This window comes from Paramisgurnus dabryanus, chromosome 1 (assembly GCF_030506205.2).
Source record: "Paramisgurnus dabryanus chromosome 1, PD_genome_1.1, whole genome shotgun sequence".
In the NCBI taxonomy this organism is placed as follows: Eukaryota; Metazoa; Chordata; class Actinopteri; order Cypriniformes; family Cobitidae; genus Paramisgurnus; species Paramisgurnus dabryanus.
Genome location: NC_133337.1, coordinates 1690422 through 1710355, shown reverse-complemented (window position 1 = coordinate 1710355; position 19934 = coordinate 1690422). Strand labels below are relative to the sequence as shown.

Genomic DNA, 19934 nt, shown 5'->3' with positions numbered 1-19934 from the left:
AAAATTTATCCATGTTTAATCTTAGCGAAAAGGTGAGATTCTCCATATCATACATATTTTTTACAATCATTATCCATTCTTTTTTTGTTGGTGGGTTCACATCCAACCATTTTACAGTGGCTTTAATAAAATGGATTATTAAACAAAAATGTGTCACCAAGCAACCTCTAATAGTTGGTTAGAGCTCAAAGCGAACATATCATGAAAATCGGATTTTTCCATGTTTAAGTGCAAACATTGGGTCCCCAATGCTTGTAACAAACTAAAATGCGAAAAAGATCAACCCAGTTATTTAGTTTTGGTAATCCATTCTCTGCAAGCATGGGAAAAAATTGGGGCACTTTGAAAGTCTTGTAAAATGTCCCCTTTAATAGAACTTCAAAAAGTTGTGAATGTGAACACAAAACTTTGTCTCGTTGTTTCACATGACATAATGGAGAACAAAAGTGTTACATTGCACCTGTGCACGGCTGCACTAGTAAAACCTACAGCACACGTGAGATGATATTATCAGTAAGACATGCAAATACATCTCAATACCACCTGCTCTACCCTTCCATTTTCTGGAAAACCTGATAAAGATGGTTGATCTATTTACTGGAATGAAATCATGTACTAGTTAAACAACTAATTTATCTGGCTTTTTCCAGTTTGTTGTCACATACATCAGTACTATTTATTCATTATAATGGTGTGATGCAGGTAATGTAATAACACATGGTACTGACATACCTCCAGAAGCAAAAAAGGGAGTAAATAAACATACACGGGACATTAAAAAAGCCAAACAAAATTCTATATTTACTCATGTACTGTTAAGGAGATGAAGATTATCAGTGAATTACTTGCATTTTCACTGTTCCCTACACAAAGCTTCAATATAACAAACATATGGAACAAGATTTTACTTTAGTACGAATTTGTCACACCAAAGGTTTTTGAAACAACATGAGGATGAGTAAATAACGACATTATGATCTGGTCCTATAAGAAGCAAGAATTTCCACACTACAAATGAGAGGATCTGTTTGCTGACAGATCTAGAGCACATACAAACAGGAAAACCTCACACATCACATGCAGGTGTTCAAGTTACAGTACAGAATGAACATTGCAATGCGATTCAAGATTATGATGCTGCCGCTGCCGTTTCTATGGTAACGGCTTCAGATCTGCCACTGCCCTGCTCTGTGCACGTCACATGCAGTGAACCATCTCTGAAAATAAAAGACAACAGACAGTTTAGACACTAAGCTGGTCAGTGACTTAGAGGGGTGTAAGCCTTTACCAGGCTAAAATGCATATTTGAGCTGTTTTGTCTCAAGATGCACACCAGTGATGTTTTTTGTAAGGTATGTTTGTAAAAAACACTTAAAGGGATAGTTCGGCCAAAAATGATATTAAACCCACGATTTACTCACCCCCAAGCTGTCCGAGATGCATATGTCCATCATTTTTCAGACAAACACAACTTCAGTTATTTTAGAAAATGTTTAAGATCTTTCAGTTAATCAAATGTAAAGTTACGGGGTCCACGTCCTTCAAGTCCAGAAATTGTCCATTCATCGTTCACAAAATAAATCCAAACGGCTCCACAATGATAAACAAAGGCCTTCTGAGGGTAATCCGCGCTGTGTTATTGTAGAAATATCCAAATTTAAAACTTTATAAACAAAAATAACTAGCTTCCAGTAAAGATCTAAAACATTTTCTAAAATAACTGAAAATGTGTTGGTCTCAAAAATTATGGACATATGCATCTTGGACAGATTGGGGATGAGTAAATCACAGGTTTAATATAATTTTTGACCAAACTATCCCTTTAAATATTCTTACCTAAACTCTGTCTAACCTAAGGAAACCACCCCAAAATGTATGTTCAGTGGCATTATTACTGTACTTAGTATTACTATATGTACTCAAAAACCTGTTAGGCACCATTATTTTTTTTGATTACCTCTTCATTGTTAGAACTGAGACAATGTCGTGCATCTCATCTTTAGGTTCCAGGTCTCCAAGTACAATCTAAAAAATAAACCCCAAAAATTTTATACAATCTACATTTCGAAAATTACTCCTAAATCAGCCAATATCTATGTTTAACATACAGTTCTCTTGAATATTTGACTCTAGATAATTAAAACAAAAATGCCTTGACTTTCACTGTCTAAAAAGATGAATTTTCAGTTTATTTTTTTGCTTAAATGTGTGAATTGAATGAACAACGCCAATAAGCGGCTGTTTCGATTATAGTCTTTTCTCAGAAGAAACTTTATAATAATCTAATGTAGATTATAGAGGAGCATTTGATAACCGAAGTCATTATTTTCGCTGCTTTTCAATTGGTTACATTTTATTATTTTAATAATTTTGTACTCATTGTCATGGATCACAAAGTGTTACAGACCATAACAATGTAATATTTTCTGTAAAACGTGTCTATTATAGCTAAAAATCATGATTTCCTGTTTTCCGAATTGTGAGCCCACCCGTGAAAACCTGGCTAAGGTCAGGTAATGTAATGTAATCTCATAACCATAAAAATAATTTCTCATTATTGCTATAAATGACGGATTAAAAACAAAGCCTTCAATATACAACACTTAAACTTTTATTTGTTTTTGGTGTGTTAAAAGATCTCTGTCCATATAAAACAGGGGTGTCAAACTCAATTTCATCCCGGGCCACATCAGCATTACAGTTGCTCTCAAAGGGCCGGTTGTATACTGTATGAATGTATCAACTCTTTTATTACTGTACATTGCATAATTTTCTCTGCATTTGCTTACTACTGGTTTTGTTAATAACTCAATTAATACCTAGCTTTGAAAGTAGAAGCCCAGGCAAATAATGACAAAGTGTATAGAGTACAACTATTCTACATTTTAAAAATAATTGTGGTGACAAAAACACATGTTGTATGTGAGTACACTCAAAATGTTCTGTTATACTTCATTGTGCAGGTAAGAAAATGAGAGGCATTTTAAGACTAATAAAGAGTTTTACAATCTCCACGACAATATGCATTTATTAGAAACATACTCTCGCTTGTCATTTCCTGCCCTCTTTGAAAAAAGCTGTGATTTTTTTACCTGGCTTTGTGTGTCTGATTGACTGACGTCTCATGAGTTCAGTGTTGTAGGCTACAGATCAATAGTTTCAATCGTTTATTAAAAGTAATCGGTTCAGATGAGTCATTAGTTCGCGTATTTAGCGGGAATAGACGCATTGTAATCCCACCTGGACATCGCGAAACGTTTTCTGTCTCGTTTACAGAAATATTTTCTCGCTGGATGTGCGTGAGCGTGCGCGAGAGAGGGAGAGAAAGAACAAGCAGATAAATCCAAAGGCTGCAGCCTGCGGGGGTCGCTTATGCAGCTTCATCAAGCCTGGTTTTAAGTTAACTGACCATTACATTCGCAAGTCATATGCATATTACAACTATTAACTATAAACGAAGAATAACATTCAACTTTATAATTGTTAATATTCTGAAACAAGACAGTCTTGATGACGTATGCAGCCTGGAAATGCGACCTCTGGAGGCTGCAGCGTTCGCATTCAGACACGCCCACTCTACTAGTGCGCGCGTGCGGGGCGGGGCACTGCTTGTTCTCTCTCCTGCAATCATCAACATTATCTAAAATTACATTACAAAAATAATTTGGCGGGACAAAAAATAGTTTTGGTGGCTGCAAAATCAATGTAGGAAATAACATGCAAAAAATAAAACTTATAATAACAATAAAATAATCTGTAAACTCTCGCAGGCCACATAAGTAGCATAATTTGTAAACTCTCGCGGGCCTGCGGGCCTTGAGTTTGACACCCCATTATAAAAGATCTGTAAAGCTGCAAAAATTTTAATTTCAAACCCAAAGAAATCATATTTTTAAAAATATTTGACATGACCGTACTCAATCAGTATTAAAGGTGTTAAGGTGATACTTTCACCAAACTTTCTTTACATAGAAAGATTTGTGAAAAAAACAAAAACAACATAAATGACTGATAACATACTTTAGCTGGTTTATCAAAGCTGTAGTCACATCCATGACATTGAGTGCCAATTCATTAAAATTAAAAAAATAGAAAAAAATAACGTTGAACATCAAATGTACCCGCAATTACATAATCATTCATATGCAGATTACTAAGCAGGATATGTAGCAGTCACTCTCTCAAAATGAAACCCTTGGGAGATGTAAAACCAAACCACCATGTCAAGGTTTATTTTGCAGCCTACTGTATCTTTTAACTTTTTTTTAATTCATACAAATATGCTTTAACGGGTTCTGACCTGTGCTATTAGTCGCTGTGCCTGATACAGCTCCAGGCTGACTGACGACAGGCTGCCAGGACCCTGTAGTGTGTGTTGGCGGCGGGCAGGGAGAGGTGTGCCGGAAGGGAACAAAACCGTAAAAACCTCCTCGCCTGAATCATCTACCTCCTGTAAAAGTCGCAGACAGAATTCCACAGATAAAGAACACAATCCACTGATTAATAACCCAAATATTACTTTATTATAAGAGCTTTTGATCTTCTCATTATACTCACCTTGACAGTGATGTCACTGGCGCAGCAGTCTACAGTGATGGAATCTTCTCCGAGTGCCAGGCTCTCTTTTCCCACCAGGATGCCAGCCTGCATGGCAGCACCTATTGGAATGACCTCATCTGGGGGGATGGAGTTCAGCAGCTCCACGTCTGGGAACAGATCTCTAATCATCTGTTGCAACTTGGGAATTCGAGCTGAGCCTCCACATAGGACGACCTAAGACAGGATCCAAGTTTCATTTAAAGTTTCCATTCTATTGTTACATGTGGACTTTGTATTAAATACCTGTATGCCTATGAATGCTAGTTATTTAAACAATTTAATGCATAAGATTTTGGGACACAAAACTATAGCTGCCTCTACTGGCCATCCTCTTGTTAAGTCTGACGTCATGCACTGCTTCTGGGTCAAACCAATCTCAAATTCCATAGGAATATAGCAAAAAAAAAATTCAAAAACAACCGATCCTATGTTTTATCTGCATAAAAAAATCCGAAATTACCTGATATGGACTAATGGACATGGATAAAAAAAAAAAATTAATATATTGCTGTCTGTGATTCTGTGAGCCTGGAGACCGCAAGTGTACACAAGAAATTCTGCGTAACTGTGTTATATGAATAAAAAGTGCTGGCTGTTTAAATAATATCCTTTATTGAAATAAGTGGAGGCTAGGACTTGGAAACAGTATTCATTATGTCATGACTTAACAAGCAGATAGGCACTAAAAAGTTGCATTACCTTGTTGATGTCTGAGGTGGACAGGTTTACTTGCTCAAGGAGACTTTTGATTGGCTGAATGCTTTTACTGAAGAGGCTGGAGCATATCAGCTCAAAACGGGCTCTATGAAAAGGACCAATCATGATATCCTTAGCAGGAGATATAATTTATTAAACTGAAAACAGACAAGATCTTCATCAGCCTACCTCGACACATTGCAGTCAAAGTCCATGCCATCATAAAGAGAGTCCACAAAGCAATTAGCGCTGCCCAGGGTAGACAGCGTGTGCTTGGCCACATCGGCACTATTCATAAGCTTTAGCATCGCCCTAGGGTTACCAGTCACATCCTGCTTATATGTCCTGCAGACACACATAAGATGCAGACACATATAACATGCAACTATAATAAAAACAGCATATGCATACAAGTACACTGGAATCTACAGACTTTTTGAACTCTGCGGCAAGATGCTTTGCGAGCTCATGTGTGAAGCTCTCTCCTCCCGTCCTGTGATCTGTCTGCGTTGCAAGGACTCTGTACATTCCACTGTTCACCTCAAGGATGGTGACGCTCAGCGATGTGCCTCCAAGTTTGTACACAAGGACATGACTGTTGTATGAAAGTGCAAAGAATCAATTACATTTTTAGGATGTAACCTAATTCAAATGAAATGGTAAATCTCAAATATGCCGAAACACCTTTGGTATACCTTTTCCCCAGCGGCGAGTCCTGTCCAATACCATAAGCCAAAAGGGCAGCAGATGGTTCGTGAATCAGCCGGAGAACATTAAACCCGGAACTTTCGGCAGCTTGCCTGCAACACATCATTAGGATTATAAAAAACAGGGTTCCTACAGGTTTCTTCAAGTTAAATTCAAGTCTTTTTAAGACCATTTATATAAAAAATTAATACCCATTTCACGTCCCTACCAGCAAAGAAAAACTAAAATACTTAAACTTGTGTTCATTTATTTTTCCGATGTGAAATGGGTAAAAAGATGATAAGCCAAGCAAGTGTGAAAATTTTTTTCAGTAGGCCACAAGAAAGTTTGCCAAACAATGTTAAGTTGTTAAGGAATTTCTGAGATTTTCTTTGATTTTTCCCACTTCTCCTTTGCCTTTTGCTGTGTTGTGTTGCAGTCTATGATTGTGGTGATCTTCATTTACTGAAGGTATCACGTGTTCGCAGTATTTTGTACTGTGACCCGGGACTGTGTTGCGTTCTCAATTATTGGATCCGCCACTCTTTATTTATACTACTTTATTAAACAAACAGAGATGCAAACACATGTATGTTCAAAAAAGAGAAAGGTAATCTAAGCCCTCACACCCAGGCAAATATCCAGATACTTAGGCTACATTGCCACAGACCCCTGCCATCCCTACCAACCTAGGTATATACTGTAGAGAAAAATGAAATTCGAAAATCAAAAGATGCCGACATTAATTTGGAATATTCAATTTCATTTTTTATGTTAAACCAAAACTCTTATTGAACTATCTAGCACTTCTTCTTGCTTTACTCCTTCTTCCTCTTCTTCCTGGCCACCTCCTGCAACGTATCCAGGGCCTTCCATCTGGCTGCATTCATTTATATTAATTTCACATTATATTTCATAAATCCAACCATAAATGAACAAAGCTGACAATGTTTGTCAAAGCATCACAAAACACTTTACTGTTTTTGCACTGACATATGAAGCAATACTTGTGTAGATGACCCCTTTTATCAAACTCTTTTGAATACAATAATATGTATAGTATATTAATGATAGAAAGTGCAGGTCTAGAGATTATAAATGTAATCGGTGTGTTATGGTTTATGTAGTTTTCTTTCCTTTTTTAGATAGAGCAGAAGCAGTAAAAGTGCCTCTTTTAATTCCTCTCTTGCAGATTAAAAGAGCTTAATCCACTTATTATTTTAGATTCAAAAGTCTACTTGCTGTCCCAGTGACTGGTGACTTTATATTAGAGTTTTGCGTTTTTTATATCTAGAGTCAGCTTGAGCTTTGCTCGTGCAATGGGCTTAATTAACATTCACATTGCTTTTTTGCTACCATCTTTGTGATCTTTGAGCAAACTTTTTAGATATAAAAAGATGGTTCATTAATAATTACATTATTAAACAAAGGGACGGAGAAAGAAAGTGCAGCGCGTGGTCGTGACTTTCAAACCAAGCCAGTTGTTATCGCAATAGAAACGGAGGCACGCAGCTTGAAACTGCACGTGAACATTAGCGCTGACTGACTCTGATCACGGCCGTTTTCCTATCGACTCGGGTTTTACACATAATGTTAATCGGACCCGGTCCTCCGTGAAAACCTCTATGCATACAACTCTGCTCAAGTTCAGAAACATGTTACGCTGAACTCGCTTCATGTCGCACCCAATTCATCGAGAAACAGCGAGCACGTGAACGTACAGCAGACTCATCGGTAGAGACACGACCCACTGAGCAAAAGTATGTCCAAAAGACGTCTTTTCAACATCTTTGTCGGACGTTGAAAAGACGTCCCCATCAGGGTGCAGAATGAAAGGATTTCCGACGTCTTTTTCTGACGTCTTTTGGACGTCCAATAAAGACGTTGAAAAGACGTCCCCATCAGGGTGCAGAATGAAAGGTTTTCCGACGTCTTTTGGACGTCCAATAATGACATCCATAGGACGTCTTTTTAAGGTCCAAATTTAGTTGAAATGTGGTCATTGTGGACATATTTTCAACGTCTTATAACGTCAACTGCAGACTCATTTTAGACATCATTTAGCTAAATAAAGACTCACACTTTGCACTCCATTAAACGTATTTATTCAAAACTTATTTTGTATAAATGTGGTTGTGTGTTTGTGTGTGTACAAATGCATAAAAGCTAAATACAACAAATAAAAACAATACAATTATAACATTTAAAAACAACATAAATAAACAATATATATACTTTAAAAAAAAATTTAAAAAGTGCATCTATTCAAAAAGTAATGTTAAAAAAAAATGTTTATTGTGTACCCCTCCCTTTCTTGATGGTGCACGTTTAAGATGGTCTTAAGCATGTTTTCTTATCAGCTGCTCCGTTGCATCTTTACTCCATTACTCCACCTGTAAAAATGGAAAGACAAAAAATATAAATATGCAAAAGCAGCCTGTAGTCATACACCAAGTACACATACATGTTATAAGAAAACAGCAAGGTTTAAATCCTTTGTACACCCTTACTTCATAGCTTTTGCAGCACTGTACCAACTGTCCTCTAGGTGTAAATTTTCACCTCATGATTTATCATCTGTTAACAATTTCCCTGTATTTTTACAGTACTGGCAGCACGTCTATTTCTTGTTTATTTTTAGTGTATTTTACTGTAATACCTATATTGACAGATACATTTTTTTACTTATTACAGTAATTACAAATAATATTACATACTATATAGCTAATTTAGATATAAATCTATAGTTATTAATATTGTAAAACGCTATTCTTGACATGACATTATGAATTAAAAGGCAATTCAAGCCATGTTTGTATTAAAAATATATTTTTTGAATCATTTCATTGAAACAAAAAATATTTAAAACATTTTAAACATTAAGTAAAGAGCCAGTAAGATGACAATTTTAAGCGTCCTATCACTGTTTATTAGTCCCGGACAACAGGTTTAAACGCATGCAAGGTCAAAACACACTGTAATTTCTCAAAATATACATTTAAAATTAACCCATTTCTCAGAGATCCCCCAACTATTTGTGTGAAGCCATTCAACGACTTAGTCTGCTTACACCCCACCTTTCAGTAGCCTACACTGCTTTGATTGGACAACTGACAGAGTCTCCGCGCAGACCACAGATCAGTGGCACAGACCAACAATAGTGCAACATGTATTGACCTAGTGCTAACATGATTTACTGAGAAGACATTATCGACATTAGGGATGCAGCGATTATAGATTTTGATGGTGCGGTTCTAGTCTGATAAATAATCACGGTTTTACGGTTATTAAGAATTAATTTCTTTTACAACATTAATGTATAAAATCACATGAATAAATTTTTTAACAATTGCTAAATTCTTCTGTATTTTCAGTTTGTGTATTTTTCTACAATTCTTGGACAAATGATAATAATAATAACTTAGCTGGCTTTGACTTAAACATTATAGGTGTCTTTTGAAACCTATAGGCTATTCATTTTAATGATCTTTTGAATAAATTTAATTTTACATTTGGACTGAATAAATGTATATTATTTTGGTTTGTTTGAAGTAAAACGAATTCATTAAGTCGTTCTCAAAACGAATAATAACACAGGGTCATCCTGGACCAGGTACTGCGAGTCATTTTGACAGGTGTAGCTTTATATTACACAAAAATAAAATATAAATATTAGGGGTGGCAAGATTAACATGTTAACTCAAGCTATTCATTAATTAATCATAAACGCGTTAAAAGAATTCAACCTAAGGAAATGCAGTCAGACCACCAGGAGCCCCGCCCAGGTTTGATCCACGAGCAGGAGGTTTTTAATGCTGTACAGACATGGAGTGTGGCTCTTTCACGTATTCATGTAGGTGCGCGCACGCACACACGCACGCACGCACGCACGCACGCGCACACACACAAACCAGATGCACGAACAACCAAGAGACACGTCACGCGGCCACATATTCTTTTGAACGCGGAGCTTTGTCATACAGTGCATCATGATGCATGCGCCTCTTGGTGGTTCGTGGATCTGGTTTGTCTGTGCGTGCCTGAAACAAAAACACGCAGTGTAGTGAAAACTTTACGGTTACTTAACCCTGACATTTTAAAGTGCGGTTAATAGTGAAACAGGTTAATCGCTGCATCCCTAATCGACATTAATACACATCATTCATCATTAATCCAAGCAATAAAAACGACAACAAAAACTAACATTTTACACCCATTTAAGCATTTATGTTAGCTAACCGGGTCATATCAAAACCTAAGTGAGCATGCGCTAGCCGCTTGCTAACGTGACTCTCTGACAGTATATATGGGCAGGTTCCCGGACCAGGGTTGGCTTAATCCAGGACTAGGCCTTAGTTTAATTTGGAAATATAACTAGTTTTAACAAACATGCCTTAATAAAAACATTACCTGTGTGCATTTTGAGGTAAAACAAAGGGCACTGATGTATTTTAAGATACGTCAGTGCAAGATGTTTTCAGTTTGGAGAGCTCTTAAAAGTGTTTAAGTCTAGGACTAGTCTAATCCCTGTCCGGAAAACCGCCCCATAGAGTTTAAACAACTCCATCATTCATCATTAATCCAAGCAGTAAAAACGACGATAGAAACTAAAAATTTTACACTCATTTAAGCATTTATGTAAACTAACCGTGTCATAGCAAAACAATAAGTGAGCATGCGTTAACTGCTTGCTAACGTGACTCTCTGACAGTATATTAAGAGTTTAAACAACTCCATCATTCATCATTAATCCAAGCAGTAAAAACGACGATAGAAACTAACAATTTTACACTCATTTAAGCATTTATGTAAACTAACCGGGTCATAGCAAAACAATAAGTGAGCATGCGTTAACTGCTTGCTAACGTGACTCTCCGAGTTTAAACAACGAAGCAATAAAAACGATGATAGACATTTTACACTCATTTAAGCAAGTATGTAGCTATAATCATACTTACAGGTTGTGGTTAGGAGACGCATGTTTCAAATAAAGTGGGTACTGAACAATCTTTCATTGCCAAACGTCTAAGTTAATAAATCCCTCTGTGAAAAATTAATTTTAACTAGAGGTCAACCGATATGTGTTTTTCAGAGCCAATGCCGATACCGATTATTACTGATCAAGTAGACCGACAACTGATATTCTGAACTGATATGGCTGGTGTAAAAATGAAAATTAATGTCAAAATTAAGACTCAGGGTCTGACAAAAACTCTCAATGCTTTGAAACATTTTTAATTCTTCTGACTCTAAGAAATGTTAATTATAACAATCATATTAATAATAACAACATTTGAGCGTTTAAACGTTCATTTTCCTCACAGCTGCTCTTGTCTGCGTTCAGCCGCCGCACGCACACACAGCAGCCTGTCATCAGTGCAAGTGAACAGAGCGATCTCTCTCACGTCTTAAAGCTACAGTATCATAATTCATCTCTCAATACAATCACTCTCTGCTCTTGACTAAGGAACTGTTATACTTCATACGAATGTGTGTATATTTAATACATACAGTAAAGACTGTGAAGTGTTTTATTTTCAGTACTCTTAGGAGACAAACGTTTTTAAAGAGATATTAAATAACTCTTTGGAGAAGAGTGCTAATTTATTTGATTCTCTATTAAAACAATAATATACCCAATTACTGTAAGTAATATAACAAAGGCAACATCTGTGGTATTACGTTATCTAGAAAAAATGTAACAGTTACAGTCATCAAATAGCTTGCATATCAGCTAAAAAAATTGGAATTGGTATCGGCCGATCGCGAAGATAAAAGATCGGTAATTTGTATTGGCTGCAAAAATCCTGATCGGAGCATCCCTAATCATATGGATATAATGATTAACTAAACAATTTGTATTATGTAATAGGTGTAATTAATTTAATTGTCTTCATAGCTTCATTCTGTATGTTTTTAAAAAGACTACAAATGTTTTCATAAAACTATAACATTAATACCATATCATAGGCACAATTAGTTGGTTCAACAGCCTATTCCTATACAGTTGCAATCAGAAATATTCAACCCCCAAAGAGTTTTAAGGATTTATAAATAAAAATCTTTTCAAAGTGCGGGATTCTGCTTTGGATGAGTTTTTATGAGTTAAGTGAGGCATAAAATCAAAACAGAAAATGTTTGATGTAGTATTTGTGTGTAATAGTATATTTTGTTAAGATAGCCATGTCACAATTATTCAACCCCTATATAATATTGTTATTTTTAAAGCTTTCTGACAGTTTTTATGGCCTGAAGTGCAGCTGAAACCTCATTAAGCCTTGGAACTCTATAACGATCCATTTTGCTTCAGCTGTGATGCATATATAAACTCCAACCATCAAGGTCTTCAAGGTGAGTTGCAATCATGGGAAAGACAAAGGAGCTTCCACAAAAGCTAAGAGAGGAGATTATTTCATCACATCTGAAGGGCCTTGGGTATAAGAAGATTTCCAAAATATTTAACATTCCAAGAGATTTTTATTATTTTTTTATCAACATCACTATAATGTTTTTTGAGGTGAGGGGGTTGAATATTTCTGATTGCAACTGTATGTCCTCAAAACAGGCATTTAAGCATACCCGTGTGTATATGAACATTTCTGTGTAATAAATAAGTCGCAAAAAATAACTTGATCTGTTACTTGTTGCAAGCAGGCGGCTGTGTGCGCGTGCATAAGAGCACACTGAGTGAAGACCAAAGTGGTCAAGTTCTTTATGCTTTAAAGTGGCTTGTATTTTTAAAATGACATGACTTACATTGACGTGCAAATGCCAGCTCGGTCAACTGCCTGAAACGCGTGCTAAACTCTTGTATTGCAGTGTCAACTCACAGAGCGAAATCATTGCAAAGCAGCTCGAGTTAGCAAGCGCTTTCTGCGGTGTCTTCAGCCTCCTGCGCTGATTGGCCGGACTCATGACTCCCAACAAATCAGATGGGCGAGGGGCAGGCATTGCTGTAGGCAACTGAATAGAGTGCCCTGTTTCGTGTTCCGACGGCTCTCACTAAATCCATGGCTGCGTCAGAGCCGAAATAGTGCATTTCAAATCAAATTACATTATCGGCAAATAGGCTTTTAAAATGTCCGATGTTGATAGTCGGCAAAATGCTTAATATCGACGTCTATAATCGGCCAGATTGATAATCGATCGACCCCTAATTTTAACCACAGATTCTTCACAGCCAAACATTTAGTATACCCTCCTTGAAAACGTCTCCTTTGGTAGTGAAAACAGCACAAACTGAAAACACAGCATGATGTTTACACACTAACTAGCTTTGGGCAGGTCATAGTTTTCGTTTCTCCCGCAGGCAAGGCTGTAGGCGGAGATTAGTATCTCGTGTGACGTGGAAGTGTTCGTGTGACGTGGAAAATGTCAGGCAGGAGAATCAGTCCATATAACGACTCGTTTCAGTGAGTAAGAGTCGACCTACTTTAGAAGCCAATAACTTGTATTAAAGTTTTTGGTTCAACTACTTTGCACATTGTTTACATTGATGGGCAGCTACATGACATACTGCAATACAGGTCAGTTTCGATTTTGGATCTGTGTGGCTCTTCAATAATAACTGAATGATGACTATGTATATCAGGGTTCCCCAAATCTTATCCTGGAGTTAAGGAACACTACAGAGTTTACGTCCAACCCTAATCAAACTTACCCACCTGTGATTTTCTAGTGATCATGAAGACCTTGATTAGCTTGCTCAGGCGTGTTTGATCAGCGTTGGAGCTAAACTCTGCAGTCCTCCGGCCCTCCAGGGTAAGATTTGGGGAACCCTGATGTATATATAACATCTGTAAAAAAACTCTACTTGTGTGTTTGTGTGTGCTTAAGAAAGTATGTATGTTTGTTCTCTAGAACCGGGGATTTGTACATGTATATTATTTTCACATTAATATTGGATGCATTTCTTTTTTCGACAAATTAAACTATTAAAAAATTGTAACTTGTCTTATTCACATTGTAGGGTCATTTAGACCCAGAGGATCAAAAACAGTAAATCTTTTAAACACCTTCAGCAAAACCAAATCAAGCCCAGATTTTTGTATTCAAATTTAGACTATTTAGGAAGTCAGGGTTGAGACGAATGGCACTGAAAAAAAAAAAAATGACTAACCTTAAAACCAGGAATTACTGGAGGCAGTGGAGGACGAGGTAAAATCTAATATATTAAAGAAAGAACATTAATATGTTATTTGCAATTGTTGACACACAATATTACAGTACAGTCATTACCAAGTGTTGAGAATTATGTTATTATTAAAGTCAAACTCCAAGAATGTCACAGGCAGTTATATAATATCTTAGGATGCCAATAATCAAGACAAGCAAATTAAAAGTTATTACATGCGTGTGTATAGATATGCAGTCTTAAACATGGGACATTATGGGGTGGTTTCCCAGACAGGGATTAGCTTAAGCTAAGACTAGGCCTTAGTTTAATTAGGAAATATAACTAGTTTCAACAAACATTCCTTACTAAAAACATTACGGCGTGGTTTCCCGGACAGGGATTAGATTAGTCCTCCTAGACTAAAATAAATATAAGAGCTGTCCAAACTGAAAACAACTTGCACTGATATATCTTAAAATACATTAGTGTCCTTTGTTTAGCCTCAAAATGGACACCAGTAATGTTTTTAGTAAGGCATGTTTGTTGAAAACTAGTTATAATTCCTAATTATACTAAGGCCTAATCCCGGCATAAAATAATACCCGTTCGGGAAACCACCCCTACTTGTGTGCATTTTGAACCAAAACAAAGAGCACTGATGTGTTTTAAGATGTCACTGCAAGTTCTTTTCAGTTTGGACAGCTCTGTCTAATCCCTGTTCGGGAAACCGCCCCTTTAAATAACAAAGAATCAACCAATCAAAATGATTCGTAGGCTACATAGTTCTGAAAGGTTCAGATGTTCATAGTGCTTTTCAGCATCCTTGCATGTTAACATACAGCCAATTATTGTTGTGCATTTAACGTTAAAAGTTAGCCTATACGATCTCTAGCTCTTACTCACACACCTGTTTATAAGGAGTATAATACAGGTATATTATTATTAATAATATAAATAGATAAAATCAGACATTGTTGAATTTATTAATAACGAATTAGATATTTGTATTATCCCAAAACTATCTAAATATACACTGTAAATGTGCATTTTGCATGTGGTGAGGGGCATAGCTGTATATGTAAACGAGTTATGTTGTCATTTTACTATTGTGATTCTGTAGCTGCTGGGGTTTAATTGCTAGCTATAGTAGGCTATAGTGCAATAACTGTGGTAGTTAAAGAACTAAATGCTGATCAAATTGAATCAAAATGTTGATTAAATGTTTTGGGCATTTTTTGTGCCTTTGGGTGGGTTTTGGACAGTTTTTGGGGTAGAAACCATCAATTCTATCTGGCAACACTGCATTTGAGCTTAGCTGGTGACTGATATATTCCTGTGGGTAGAGGTTAGGAAAAAACACCTCTAATATTGACATCATTCAACCAGGAAGTAGAGGACTGTAGTACAAACCGGCAGGTCACTGAAGGCTTTGAAAGGTGAATTGTATTAGAGAAAATATACCTTTATCAATTTGCAGGTATTATTTATGCTCTAACAGCAACATTAAATGCTAACTAAAGTTTGGAATATGGGATCCGGAAAACGGGACCTTTACATGAAATTGAACGAAATGGTTAATTAAAAAGATCTTAAATTACCTTAGGAAAACTGGCACTACTGAAGGAAAACCGGCACTATTGAAACATAATTGAAAAAGAGCAAGATATTACAAACGTCAGCATATATTAAAATGTATTTTGTTTTCTTTGAGGTTAATCAAAACAAATACTTACTGTACAAAGATGCTTGGTCAAATGGCTCTGAAAAGAGCCTTTGGGGTGTATGTAGGTCCTGTTTACAAAAACAGAAAGGAGAAAAAGAAGTCAAATATATTGCAAATGCCTTTGTAAATTAATATGCATTCAGTATTCATTCATCTTTATTGACTAAACAGTATGTTAAGAACATGACAGAAAAGACAATTATTCTATTTTGTTTAAATTCCAAAGGTTAATAAAGGCTCTTAATTTTATGAATAGATTGCAAGGCAAAGGGGGTCATTATCAAGTTATCATCATGTTAGTTTCCTTACTTAATCACTTCTTTGTCTGGCTGTCTACTACAGTGCCTGTGCGCTTGTATTGAACGGAGCTCTTTGATTGACAGGTGAACTTTTACCATAGAAGCCCACTTTCAAGCATGTCACTTAGACAAAATCATTAAAAATGCATTCAAATGGTTAATATTATAAAAGGACGGATGTCATTTTTTGTGTGGGAAGAAAAAGTCAATTTTACGACCGTGTATTTAGTTTCACATGGCTGTTATTAAGGAACGAGTCCCCCTCGGACTGAAAGAGATAATAGAGTTCCCCAAGACGGTCTAAAATAACTCACTGAAAAATATTTTATACGCGAACATATTAACAGTCAGTTAATAACACCTAACCAAGGCATCAGTTCGTTAATAACAACTAACCAAGTCTGAAAATAGCCTACGGAATGTCCGCGGTGTCAAATTCTGTCATCCGTTTATCGAAAACAATTCTCGAAAAACTCGACGTTTTCTAACAAAAATATTTTTGGCAATAAAATAAGTACACAAAACAAAATAAACACACACTGTTTGGAATGGATAAACATAACTTACCTGTTCTCCTGTTCACAGCAGGTTGAATCCGTTGAGTACGTTTACGGCTGGGGCTCGCTTAATTACGTCTGTTGATCACGTGCAAAAAAAGATCACGGGCCACCTCGCCACCTAAGCTTTTACACACCCTTGTGGTTAAACTTAAAATTGCAATGTTGATTATTTTTGTAAATCACACTTGAATTTGGTTTAATTTGCAAATTACACAAAAGAAATGCAGTAGATTTTGGCACGCGTTGTGAACATTCATTCTTAAAAATATAACATATTTTATCACCTTAAAGAATTTTCACCAAAAAAAAAAAACCGTCATGTTACATTGTTTTGAATCAGAACTCATTTGTCGTTTTTATTGCATAAGTTTTTATATTTTTTTTCTGAACCTGTTTTGAACGTCTAAATGACGTCCAAGAACGGACCCTCAAATATTGAACTGCATATCAACATCCAAAAGACGTCGTAGTCAGACGTCCAAATACTGTACTGGATCTGCACGTCGTTTAGACGTGCAGATTAGGTGCAGATTAGGTTCTGGACCGACCGACCCGATATGGACATAATCTGAACGTCCTTTGGACGTCTCATGTTTGTTGGGGATGTGCTCGCAACCAAAATGCCATTAATAATAAAAAGGCGCAGGCGCTGAAAAGCGATGTGTTTGCATCCCTGATTTAATCAAAATGTGGTTGACAAAGAAACTTTTAAGGAAAAATACAATATGGAGAAGTTACATACAGCACAATTTTTAAGACCCAGACATCAAAATTTAAGACTTTTTTAAGTCTTTTTAAGGTATTATTTCCAATTTCATAAATTCAATGCTTTTAAGGCTTTTTAAGACCCCGCGGGAACCCTGAAAAAAATATCCCAAAGGACAAACACAAAGAGTCATAAGAATGTTTATTGTCACTGAGCGACTCAAGGCATACATCAGTGTGTGCATGTGTGTGAAACCCACTGTAAATGCTATGCTCTTCCCATTAGGCAAGTAACATAATCTCTTTGAAGGAAGTCACATACCTAAGTGCATTCTTCTGCATTTCTCCAAACTCAAAAGGCACTGTAATGACTGCATCTTTCACATCTGAACCCAATGCTGACTGTGCCGTCTCTGCAGAGAACATGAACATAATGACGAGCCTACATCAGACACACTGACTAATATGACAAAAAATGGTGAGAAATCCGAAAAAGGTACCTTTCATTTTATGAAAGATTAATTTAGCTACATCATCAGGTGACACATATTTTGTTGTCTCCCCTGTGTCGATTTCATACCTAGGTAGGTCACCTTTGTTGACAACCTCGAAAATAATGCCAATATACATATAAATGTTTAAATCACACAATTTCGTGAGGTTGCACATAAGCAAAATAGCATCATATACTCACAATGCACTTGCTTTCTTCTCTGTGTGCTTGAGCATCTGGGTCATCACAGCTGAAAGACAAATTTTAATCATTGAGTCATTAACAGATTACCGACTATGCAGACGCGCTCCACCGGACCTTTCATATCCAGTTGAAAGCCAGTTTACCTGACGATGCGGAGGAGTGAGAGATTATAACATCTATCATTTATTTACTTAAAGTTGGATAACTACTTAGATTCTTTATTTTTAGTTATCCACATCATAGTGTAGGTATTAACTAAAGTTCTGTGTAAATATAAAAATATATATAAAAAAAAAACTTATAAAAAATGTGTCGCCTAACACAGTGGTTCTCAAACTTTATCAGCGTGTTGCCCCCCTTGTGTACGATGGCCCCCCGATGGCCATTCGCCAATGTATGACATAAAACATTGTAAAAAATAAAAATTTGAAGTAAACAAAATTTATTAAAATATACAGTGTAATCAGGGCTCAACGAAAAAAAAATGTATACTGGCCCGGGTCTGGTTTTAACTTGCCCTACCAAAATTTTTACAGACCTCATCAAAAAAAAAATTCAGTGTCACATATTTAAAATAATAATTTAAAAGTCGAATATAATTGTATACATATACATTTTATTCATTATTTGTTAAGACAATTGGCAGTAAAGTTTAGTGAACCAGATAAAAGATTATCTGAGAAGTTTACGTTAGCAATGCTTTAAATGTGTTTCTATGGTAACATTACATAAGAATACATACAAACATACAGAAAATATATTTTAGTGACTGAGAGTGAAACACTGGCCCGATCAGGCAAGTGACAGTACTGTTTACTCTCCCGAACGTTTCACACACATTTCTGCCCCTATGTTGAGCCCTGGTAGTGCTGTTGGTTAATATAGCCTTATTTTTAAGGTTTAATTACACAGAATTCATGATAAATTAATGCATTTTATAAAATGTCATAAAACTGGGGCCCCCTGGCACAATCTCAGGGCTCCCAGTTTGAGAACCACTGGTCTAACATACCATCTGCCCAGGATCTGCTTCACTTTGACAACAGTATTGGTGGCATTTCGTATTCTTCCCTGCTTGGCAGCAATTCCAACTATCTATAAAAACAAATAATAAGTGAAGAAATACTATTCGTCATTTATTACCCGACATCCTTGCCTCAGTCATTTTAACACTGAATATAGATGTGTCAGGTAATCTACCATAAATGCTTATTGTATTAAAACATGGATGGAAAAAGTTTTGATCTCTGGGATCTGATATCATTAGGGAAACAAGTATTGACTCATGCAGCATTTCTATGTGTAAATGACCTGTTCAGTCTCTCTGTATGCCACCACAGCTGGTGTGACTCTGTCCCCTGCATCATTGGCCACAACATCTGCTCGCCCATCCTGTCAGAAAATACTCAAACAATATTTTATTTATATAACAATATTTATACAAATCTGTCAGGATCTGTTCTTGGCAAAACCATTTATTCAAGATCATAAAGACCATTGCCACAGTTGAATAAACAAACTGATATTGTCTTTGGCTGGCTTCACATATTTATTTCGATTATTCTGCAGTAAAATAAAATAGTCCCATAAAAACGTACCTTAAATATAGCAACACAGGCACATGTGTATCCAAAGTGCACGCCGATAGCAGCCATGTTTCCTAAGAACCACCGGAAGCCAGTACTAGTATGCTTATTAGAAAGGTTGGACTTAAAAAGTCTGTCGATTTACGAGCGAGAAGCTCGATTTCTTAACCAATCAAAAAGACTCTTATCTGACGGGGGGGGGGGGGCATGGCGTCAGCGAAAAGAAGCCGATGAAACCACACCCTCTGACAACAAGAGCGAGGTGT

The 19934-nt window shown here is 36.4% G+C and overlaps 1 protein-coding gene and 1 long non-coding RNA gene across 2 annotated transcripts; both read right to left on the bottom strand.

Annotated features, from left to right (window-relative positions):
- Positions 1-302: 302 nt before the first annotated feature.
- Positions 303-19837, bottom strand: hspa14 (heat shock protein 14). Its single transcript, XM_065259958.2, has 14 exons — positions 19681-19837; positions 19394-19474; positions 19095-19177; positions 18080-18128; positions 17886-17991; positions 17708-17798; positions 5991-6095; positions 5729-5890; positions 5485-5640; positions 5299-5401; positions 4558-4773; positions 4301-4450; positions 1958-2025; positions 303-1217 (listed from the first exon to the last, which is right to left on the bottom strand). Exons 1-14 carry the CDS (start codon positions 19735-19737, stop codon positions 1130-1132), a joined length of 1515 nt encoding a protein of 504 aa, XP_065116030.2. The 5' UTR covers positions 19738-19837; the 3' UTR covers positions 303-1129.
- Positions 7907-17673, bottom strand: LOC135747172 (uncharacterized). Its single transcript, XR_010531718.2, has 5 exons — positions 16688-17673; positions 15832-15889; positions 15697-15732; positions 14102-14146; positions 7907-8375 (listed from the first exon to the last, which is right to left on the bottom strand). It is a non-coding gene; the product is annotated as an uncharacterized lncRNA (long non-coding RNA).
- Positions 19838-19934: the final 97 nt, after the last annotated feature.